The sequence below is a fragment of the Perissodus microlepis genome, chromosome 19, assembly GCF_051167445.1.
Source record: "Perissodus microlepis isolate ML-2025 ecotype Zambia chromosome 19, ASM5116744v1, whole genome shotgun sequence".
In the NCBI taxonomy this organism is placed as follows: domain Eukaryota; kingdom Metazoa; phylum Chordata; class Actinopteri; order Cichliformes; family Cichlidae; genus Perissodus; species Perissodus microlepis.
The window spans coordinates 15578535-15589302 of NC_140479.1; the positions used below are offsets into that span (position 1 = coordinate 15578535).

Genomic DNA, 10768 nt, shown 5'->3' on the forward strand with positions numbered 1-10768 from the left:
AATGAAAAGGCTGGAGCTGATTCCAAATGTTGAATTTGTATTTGACAACTCTTAAGTAGGAAGTCCAAAGACATGCAGATGCAAGCAAAGGAGGTCATCCTTAGGCTGAATGTCACAGGAACTGCATAACAACATTCTGGTAAATTCTTAAAAGGTATGAATGCACTGGGCAGCTCCGCAACATTAAATGGCCCCAAAAAACAAGAAGACAGCTAAAGGGCACGGTGAAAGAATTATATCCATGGTTAAGATGGAAAAACTTCACAACATCTAACCGAGTTGAGAACACTCTTAAGCAGGTAGGCATATCATTGTCAAGATCTACATTTAGGAGATGCATAGAGAATAAATAAAGTAAACAACTTACCAGTTGGTCAGGTCTTCTCCTCCTTCTTCTTAGTATTATTGTTGATGTTGTTGTTGTTCTCCATTAATTTATTTTTATTTACAGTAAAGTAAAGTCCTTAACAGAGGTGAGTTCTGCGCTTTGGAAACCCCGTTGGTTAATTTTCGATCAGGCTTTTCTCAGGGCGCTCTGTTGTCGGGTCCTTATTTGCAGCGCTTCCTGGTCCACGTATTGAGAGGATCACCAACATCCTCCTTGACAGATGATGATATTTGACTTTGTTTTCCAAGCAGTTTTATTCTTTCACTCTGATCTGTTTAACCTCGGCGGCAGCCAGGTGACTGGAGACACCCTGAGACTGATACCTCTTGTCAAACGGTACGTTTAAATGTTTCCTTTAACAGCCAGCTAGCCTGTTAGCCGCAGCACTGATGGACTTGATCCTGAACAACTGTGTTTACATCGTTTTACGATAACGTTAGAGTTAAAACACTTCCAATAACCAACCATTTGTTCATTTACGTTTTACAAAAAAAAGCGTGGTGTCGTTAAAAATTATAGCTGATTAAATTTCGCTGCTTAGTTTTTTGTTATAGCATGCTAGCTGTGCAGCATTTGTCGCAGGGAGCGTTTTAGTCCTGAGTCGAACTTGACAGGCTGCTCACAAAGCTGGAAGAGTCCCAACTCTAACTGTCTACAATTTGTTGCTGCGATCCTGTTTATTTAATATGGATCAATTCGCAGTTTTGCTTCCCATCTAGCTCGGTCCTGTCTAGTTTCAATGCTATCCTCAGAATGCATTTATTGCCACATTTATTTTGGACAGTATGCACTTGGATTAAAAAAAAACCCCCAAAACTGCCTGCTTTTGCTTTGTTGGACCAGTAGTGCCTACCAGAGGGCAACAGGTCAAACGGCAAGTGCCCAGGGTGAGAGCTGTTTTGACCCTCTTGAGTGGATTCTTGCTTTTGCAGTTGCTTTGAGAAAGGGAAGAGCACAGGTATTGATCTTTTCTGTTGTCTTTATAACCCTGTGGATAACATTTATAGCTGCAGCAAAGCAGTTGGCATATTGCAGTGTTACCAAAAGTAGTTTCTCATCCGTGACTGTTATTCTTCAGGAACCTTATTAAGCGAATGCGCCACTGAGCTGTCTTACCTGCAGCTGTTGTGTTAGCAGACCAGGTGAGGTTGTCAGCAATAAAGGTTCTGAGAAACCCTCTCTACACAGCCTTTGTTGACAGCCAGGGGGAGGGGGTTTGCTCTGCTCTTCCTGTAGTCTACAGGAAGACATCAGAGTAGAATTATAAATCTAATGAAGGAGGGCATACAGTGGTGTGATGTAACATAGGAGACTGTTAGGCTACGTTCATACTGCAGGCGGAAGCGCATCAAATCCGACTTTTTTGACCCTATGCGACCCATATGCGATCATGGTATGACAGTGTGAACAGCACAAATCCGACCTGGGTCACTTTCGCATGTGATACTGAATCCGATACATATCTGATGTTTTAGAAAGCGACTGCTGTTTGAACGGTCATGTCGCATTAAATCTGTCTTTTACGTCACTGAACAAGACAGACGCCAATTATCAGCGCCCGAGAAGACAACGTGAACGCTTCCTGGCCATCCAGTGTAGATGTTAGTGAAACTGTTGGGAAGACAGCGTTGGAGAAACGTGAACATTTTATTTGTACTGTATAATCTGCAGATTCTAACAGAAATCTGCAACCTACCTTTGAAGCACCGCTCCTCTCTAAAACAGCAATAAGGATAATTATTAGGCCATATGTAAATAATAAAATAACTTTATAACTTAAAGCAAAATTGGGAAACGTAAAGTCCAAAACAAGTCTTTATATTAAGGACCATCAGTCAAACAATACTGTTTGGTCTGGGTCTAAACAGAGCGCGTTGTGTGTGACGTCTTCTTTTGCGCATGCGGGCCGCTTTGAGGGTTCACACTAGAGCGCGTTTGCTGCCATATTTTATTTGTAGTGTGAACAAGCAGACAAAAAAAATCGGATTTGATTAAAAAATCGGAATTGGGCATTAAGACCTGCAGTGTGAACGTAGCCTTAGAGAAAGAGGGGGATGAAGGCAGAAGATCTGCTATGGTTACCTGGGCTGATAGTAGCCACACCAGAAGTAGCTCTGTCATGCACAGGTACAGTTAGGCAGTGTATCCTGAGCTTTTGAAACTGAAGGCCTCACTGGATGGTATCTCAGTGGTGATAATGATGAGGGGAGGTGAAATGCTATTTACAGTTAAACTGCGTGTCTAGATTCAGCGTCTGTCATTGACATAGTGACTGTTACTCCACCACTGACCTTCCTTATGTTGTTAAATAGAAATCCAAGAACTTGGAAAGTAAATAAATATATTATCCGTCAAATAAATCTTTACATGTTGCTGTTTGTCCCTATCGCTAGGTTGCAAAATGTCTTGGTTTACTGACTTGGCTGGGAAAGCTGAAGACTTCCTGAATAAAGTGGACCAGGGAGCTGCTACTGCCCTGAGTAAAGGCCAGGAAAAATCCTCCTCCTTCTCAATAGCCTATAGAGAAGAATCCACTGCTAAAACGGACTACAACTCTGCAGGTTACAAGACCAACCCAGCTGTGACACATCATACCTATGCATCCTCTCATGATGCCCAGGGCTACATCTCTGCTGCAGCTGGCAACATCAAGAAATCTAATGCAACCATGCTGGCTGGGTCTGCCAACGTGACCAGTACACCCTTGGGCTCTGGTAGCAGCGCCCCCAACACTGGCAAGACTTCATCTGGGTTTGTGAGGCCCAAAAAGAGTGAGCAGAATGTGGACGATGACATGCTCTTTGATTTTCTGAATAGCTCTGAGCCTCAAGTCAGCAATCGGAGGGATTCAAGAAAGGACCTTGTAAAAGTGGTAGAGGCCCAAAACCCAACATTTCCCGCTTCCACCACTTCTCATACAACCCCATCAGTCCCCTCCACACCCCCTTCCACCCGGGGTGTATCAAGAGCTTCAAGCATGAGCTCATTATCTGCTCACAGCATCAGAACAGAGGAGAACTCTGCTAAAGAGCAAGGCCAAGGTATGAGCAAAGCCAACAGCGCACTGTCTGACTAATTAACAACACTCAAACATTTTATAAACAATAAACTTTATTCACAGGAGAAGAAAATTTCAGCTTACAGTTAAGACAGTTTTTTTTTAGCTTCTTCTTCACCTTTATTGGCACATCAGTGCATTTTTGTCACATTACTTCTACTGATAGGCTCTCATGACTATGAGAGAAAAATTATGTGCAGGTGCACATGAAAGCAGCCTTTGTTTAAATCAGTCAGTGATAGCATGCTCTAATTTGCAAAGATTTAAAGAGTACAGTGAAAATGGAGTGAATAAACACATGAAAAGGAACTAATAATTAGTCACTTGGTAAGATAACAGTTACATTCAAGAACATTCTGGTTTGTAATTACATATTGAAATAGTCAATTGCACGAAGGGATAAAATTATTTTACAACAAAATAAAGGTCTTTAAAGAAAGTGAATGAAAACCAGTGACTACTGTGCCACAGTCATGACTCAGCTTTTTCTATATGAAACCCAGTAAAAACAAGAATCAATGTTTTTATTAGTAAATCTTTGGTTGAAGAGCTGAAATTAATTAAGGGGGTTTAAGAATGGAGTCAGAGGTGTACTTACAGATAGTCTCCATAATCTCTCATAAGCTCTTGATAACTTGTTTGCTTTCAAAGCTAATTTGAAGTTATGTGGTTCTTGCAATTTAGAAAGACTTGCTGTTGGGTTTCAGTGGCTGAGTAAAGAATATTATTAATACAGTACAGAACTGTAGCATCTTAATAAAGATGGATGGTATATTTTCTTATAGAGAGAGGGTGCAATATTGTTAATATGAACCACATGGGACCTAATACTGAACCTTGTGGGACTCCTTTTTAAAATGGTAAATTTACCACGTCCCACTAAAGAATTAACCCACTTAGTGTCCAAAACTTGACAGGGAACCTTAAAGTACAACGGTATGAAATAAGATAATTTTATATTAATGCTTTATTATACCAGTTTGTTGCTGTTTAGAAGTATAACATAAGAGCTACCACACTTATATCTGTAAATGCTGTTTTCTCTTTACTCTTGCCTGGCCACCACAGATACACCTGAGAGTTCAGACTCAGGCTTGGCTGTCCCTCTGGAGTCCAGCAGGCAAGAGCCTCCTCCACCAACAGAAGAACCACAGAACCAGATCCTGTCCAGCCTGCGTCTAGAGAACCAGTTGCTGCGCAGTGAGGTGGCCTCCCTGAATCAAGAGATGGCTTCCGTTATCCAGAGAGCAAAAGACTTACAAGATGGTTAGCAAAAAAAGCCAATACTGAAACCCGAAAATGGCACACATTCACCTGGCTACACCTCGTCCTGTGATTTAATTTGTTTTTTTCTCTCTTAGAGCTAAACCAGGCCCGTCTACGTGCAGACAAATGGAACTCGGAGCAGTCCCAGACTGACCGAACGTTACGAGAACTTCGGTCACAAGTCGATGACCTAACAGAAGCTCTCTCAGCCAAAGACGGTCAACTTGCAGTCCTAAAAATCAGACTCGATGAAGCCGATCAGCTTCTAAAATCCCGCAGTGCTGCATTAGAGGAGGCAGAGAAGGAAAAGTCAAAGTATGCTTTTGGAGCCAAAGTCTTAAATAGAAATTACACTAAACTTACAAAGAACTGATTTAGATAGCATTTTCTTGTCTTGTTTGATTTTTTTAGAATTATGCAAGACCACACAGAAGGGAACAGCATGCAGTCCCAAGCTCTGGAAACCTTACAGGAGAGGCTGCGAGAGGCTGAACTGGCGCTCAGAAGAGAACAGGACAGCTACCGGCAGATGCAGGTGCACACGATGCCATTCATTTTCTGTATTTACAACGGTTAAATATAGACCGGTCATATGGAAATGATGAGACTTAACTTTCTGTTCTTGTGTAGACTGAATATGCTGGCCGGCTCTCTAAATTGGAGGCCGAGAGGCAAACCCTTGCAGAAACAGTGACTGCAGCTGAGCGGCGAGCAGCAGAGGAGAAGTTCAAGGTCGACGACTTCCAACACCAATTAAAAAGTGCCAAAGCTGCAGCTGAGTCTGCCAAGCAAGAGTTACAAGACTATAAGCAAAAAGCTTCACGCATCCTACAAGTAAGGCTTGTGGAGGCTCTCCCGAAAAATGATTTCATTGAAAGCTTTACCCTGGAGTAAAGTGGAGTAAATCTCATTATTATATGTTTGAACTTTTATTTAATACTTTTAAATGTTTGTTTAGTCCAAAGAGAAGTTGATCAGCAGTCTGAAGGAGGGATCTGGTCTAGACACCCTGGACGGCAGTGGGACCATGGCTCTGGAGCTTGAGGAGCTGCGTCATGAAAAGGACCTGCAGAGGGAGGAGATCCAAAAACTGCAGGGGCAAGTTCTCACTCTGAGGACTGAAATACAGGTGAGATAGTATATGCAGTAGGAAAAAGCAAAATTACTTACTAGCGAGAGAGGCCAGTAATTCAGTGGAGGTTGAATTTTTGCTTACAGGATTTGGAGAATCAGGCGCTGGCAGAGGCAGAGACGTGGAGGGAGCAGCAGGCGCAGTTACAGGAGCAGCAGACCTTACAGAACAGAGCAAAGCAGGAGGTAGAGGCTGAGGTGGAGCGCTACAAACAGGTAAAAGAGAGTTACAATAATAATAATAATAATAATAATAATAATAATAATAATAATAATAGGCTAAAAATTATAAAAGCTGTGCACAAGCTGCTGTTTTGACTAACTTAATCTTTGTGCCTATAGGAGCTGCAGTACCTTGAGGAAGAGCACCATCGAGCCAAAACCACTCTGCAGAGTCGAATCAAAGACAGAGAAGATGAAATCCAAAAACTCAGGAACCAGGTCAGTACCTTGAAGTTATACAAAACAATTGAGGAGTCTCCTTCCCGGATCAGGACATTTGCTTTGTGTCTATTAAAACCACTGAATAATGATGTCTGATGAATTTCCTTTTGCAGTTGACCAACAAGACACTCAGCAACAGCCAAACAGAGCTGGAGAACCGGCTCCACCAGCTGACGGAGACACTGATCCAGAAGCAGACAATGGTGGAAGCTCTTGGCACGGAAAAAAATTCCCTCGTCTTTCAGCTGGAGCGCTTGGAGCAGCAGCTGAAGAATACTCAGGGAGGACAAAGTGGAGGGCCGGCAATCAACATGAGCGGTTTAGAGGGAGCAGGTAGGAGAAGCTGTCATTTGCTTTTTGTTTTGGTAAATGAGACCTGTTTTATTAAAAAAAACCTAATATATAATATATGCATTTACATTTCTCTGTTTTGGACTGTCAGGGGCAAGACAAAGAAACACACCTGTGCTCTTCAGTGACCAGGACAGTCCAGGAGTGTATGGAAAAGTACGTAAGGCAGCCAGCACAATTGACCGCTTCAGGTAAGCTTTCACTGTTCACCGTTTTACTGTGCAACAGTTCCATTGTTTTACAAGTGAAAAACTGTTCACTGTGACCAATACTTTTATTTATAACAGCATAAGACTGGGAATCTTTCTGAGGCGCTACCCAATGGCCAGAGTTTTTGTCATCCTGTACATGGTCAGTGTTATTATTGAAATGATATGAACCCTTTGTTCAATGAGAGAGTGCTCAGTAGCTGGTAAAGTGGTCTGTAACATCTGTAGTTTATTCATGATCTTTTTTCCTTCTTTGCAGGCGGTACTGCACCTGTGGGTCATGATTGTTCTTCTGACCTACACACCAGAAATGCATGGTCGTCCTGATGGAAGATAGAAGGCCTGCATTTTATGGTTGGGTATTTAAAGATGTTTTCATTGGCCTTTAATGTAAGGAAGCTGCTGGAATATGGGCTCTGGGACCTCTCCCTGTTTTGCACAAATATGCTATGAATTAAAAGACATTTCCTCTAATTTCTTCTATATTGTTTCCAAATGAAGATGGTTAGCATTGAGTTTTAAAGTAATTACAGAGTGATATTGTCTTGGTGGTCTCCTAAATGGACATGAATCAAAAATTGTGTTGGTTTCAGAATTCTGAGAGATTGTATTTAACACTATGTACAAAAAATAATCTTTTAATAAATGAATTAGAAGGAAAACCAGAGACTGGCTCTTCTCTGTCACATTGTTTGAGCCACAAAGCAACAGAAAGGGAACCTTCACAGATCTTCTGCACAACACTCAGTTTAAAAGTATTTGAGGATTGAATACGATACGTTCAGATGAACAGAATCAAAATTCTGCGGGCTATGAAGAACACCAAAGGATGAACAGAGGATGCAAGGATGATGTGATAACACAGTTTGACAAACAAACAAGTATTTTCACACCAAAAAGATGGTTTCCAAAGAGTTGTTAGCTGAAAACTGTGAGCAATGTATCCTTAAAGTAGGACAAAACTGCAGACAAACGGTATCTGAAGGTCATGTCCTTCAGAAACAGGAAAGACGGCAAAGTACTGGCACAAGACCAGAGAAATGGTTGCAGTGGAAGGGCGGGTGTCAAGAAATCATTTGGAGAAGGGTAAACAAGGAGAAAGGCTGAGGTATGCCAAAGTAAGGAAGAACTGGACTGAAAATCTGTGGCAACAGGTCTAATAGAGTGATGAAGTGAAATTTTTGGTCGAAATCATCATTGTTGTGCACCACAAGTAAAGAGTGAGGTATAACAGTGGCCATCCACAGCCACCTGTAAACAGAGTGGAGGCTCACACAGAGTGTTGTGGTTTGGAGCTCCACTTCATTCAGTGGTGTTGAGGATCTTGTTACAGTTGATGGAATTTTGAATACAGAAAAGTACAGTCGCATTTTGAACCACCATGCCACCATCTGGAAAGCATCTGATAAGCAGCGACTTCATATTTCAGCATGACAATGATCCCAAACACACTGCCAGTGTAAGAGCATACCTGGATAGGAAAACACATAGTGGAACCCTATCAGACATACAGGGAGTGCAGAATTATTAGGCAAGTTGTATTTTTGAGGAATAATTTTATTATTGAACAACAACCATGTTCTCAATGAACCCAAAAAACCCATTAATATCAAAGCTGAATGTTTTTGGAAGTAGTTTTTAGTTTTAGCTATTTTAGGGGGATATCTGTGTGTGCAGGTGACTATTACTGTGCATAATTATTAGGCAACTTAACAAAAAACAAATATATACCCATTTCAATTATTTATTTTTACCAGTGAAACCAATATAACATCTCCACATTCACAAATATACATTTCTGACATTCAAAAACAAAACAAAAACAAATCAGCGACCAATATAGCCACCTTTCTTTGCAAGGACACTCAAAAGCCTGCCATCCATGGATTCTGTCAGTGTTTTGATCTGTTCACCATCAACATTGCGTGCAGCAGCAACCACAGCCTCCCAGACACTGTTCAGAGAGGTGTACTGTTTTCCCTCCTTGTAAATCTCACATTTGATGATGGACCACAGGTTCTCAATGGGGTTCAGATCAGGTGAACAAGGAGGCCATGTCATTAGTTTTTCTTCTTTTATACCCTTTCTTGCCAGCCATGCTGTGGAGTACTTGGACGCGTGTGATGGAGCATTGTCCTGCATGAAAATCATGTTTTTCTTGAAGGATGCAGACTTCTTCCTGTACCACTGCTTGAAGAAGGTGTCTTCCAGAAACTGGCAGTAGGACTGGGAGTTGAGCTTGACTCCATCCTCAACCCGAAAAGGCCCCACAAGCTCATCTTTGATGATACCAGCCCAAACCAGTACTCCACCTCCACCTTGCTGGCGTCTGAGTCGGACTGGAGCTCTCTGCCCTTTACCAAGCCAGCCACGGGCCCATCCATCTGGCCCATCAAGACTCACTCTCATTTCATCAGTCCATAAAACCTTAGAAAAATCAGTCTTGAGATATTTCTTGGCCCAGTCTTGACGTTTCAGCTTGTGTGTCTTGTTCAGTGGTGGTCGTCTTTCAGCCTTTCTTACCTTGGCCATGTCTCTGAGTATTGCACACCTTGTGCTTTTGGGCACTCCAGTGATGTTGCAGCTCTGAAATATGGCCAAACTGGTGGCAAGTGGCATCTTGGCAGCTGCACGCTTGACTTTTCTCAGTTCATGGGCAGTTATTTGGCGCCTTGGTTTTTCCACACGCTTCTTGCGACCCTGTTGACTATTTTGAATGAAACGCTTGATTGTTCGATGATTACGCTTCAGAAGCTTTGCAATTTTGAGACTGCTGCATCCCTCTGCAAGATATCTCACTATTTTTGACTTTTCTGAGCCTGTCAAGTCCTTCTTTTGGCCCATTTTGCCAAAGGAAGTTGCCTAATAATTATGCACACCTGATATAGGGTGTTGATGTCATTAGACCACACCCCTTCTCATTACAGAGATGCACATCACCTAATATGCTTAATTGGTAGTAGGCTTTCGAGCCTATACAGCTTGGAGTAAGACAACATGCATGAAGAGGATGATGTGGACAAAATACTCATTTGCCTAATAATTCTGCACTCCCTGTAGACTGGCTTTCCCACAGCCTGAGCATCAACATTATTGAAGCAGTGTGGGATCATCTCCAAACAGAATGGAGCAAAAGGCTTTCCACATCCAAAAAAGGGTTTTGACTGTCCTTCAAGAAGTCTGGAGAACTGAAGACTGTCTGAAGAAATTATAATAAAGCTTGCCTAAGACACTTCAGGCTGTTTTGAAGAATAAAGACCAAATACTGAGTTTCAAGCTCTGCTTATCCTTTATACACTGTTTTTCGATATATGTTTGCATGCATTTCGATAAAGCTCTTTCTCAAAATACTGAGTGGAAGATATAAACACTGTAATAAACTAACTGTAACTTATTGCTTATTTGACAATAATTAATCAACTATCTTAATAATATTTTACATTTTATGAAAAGAAGATATAGTAGTAGTCAGTGATGGGAATAACGGCGTTACAAGTAACGACGTTACTAACGGCGTTACATTTTTCAGTAACGAGTTATCTAACTAATTACTATTTCTATCGTTACAACGCCGTTACTGTTACTAACAAGAAAATTCGGTGCGTCGCGTTACTATTTTTCAACAAACAGACGGTTGAAGCTGTGCTCATCTTACCGCATCAGTTGTATGGAAGTAGCTGTAAGTAATCTGGGCGCTACACCTTTAAGCAGCTGCATGCGACCAATCAAAAATGATATGGCAATACGACATTTGGTTGTTTAGGAAGAGAGATTTGTGACGTTTAGCGTGTTTGTAGTGTGTAGTTAGTGTGTTGTCTTGTGTAGTTAGTGTGTAGTGTTGTGGATAGTTTTGTGTTGTGTGTCAGAACAATGAGGTGACTGCTGTCTCCAGGTAAAAACAGGAGTGACACACCTGCTGCT

The 10768-nt window shown here is 41.7% G+C and overlaps 1 protein-coding gene across 1 annotated transcript; it reads left to right on the forward strand.

Annotated features, from left to right (window-relative positions):
• The first annotated feature begins 559 nt into the window (after window positions 1-559).
• golga5 (golgin A5) lies at window positions 560-7509 on the forward strand. The gene is made up of 13 exons (XM_084913864.1): window positions 560-724; window positions 2782-3429; window positions 4515-4712; window positions 4808-5027; window positions 5124-5247; window positions 5343-5546; window positions 5671-5841; window positions 5931-6059; window positions 6186-6284; window positions 6401-6620; window positions 6730-6829; window positions 6926-6989; window positions 7107-7509. The coding sequence occupies exons 2-13, from the start codon at window positions 2790-2792 to the stop codon at window positions 7182-7184; spliced, it is 2247 nt and encodes a 748-aa protein (XP_084769990.1). The 5' UTR covers window positions 560-724; window positions 2782-2789; the 3' UTR covers window positions 7185-7509.
• The last annotated feature ends 3259 nt before the right edge of the window (window positions 7510-10768 follow it).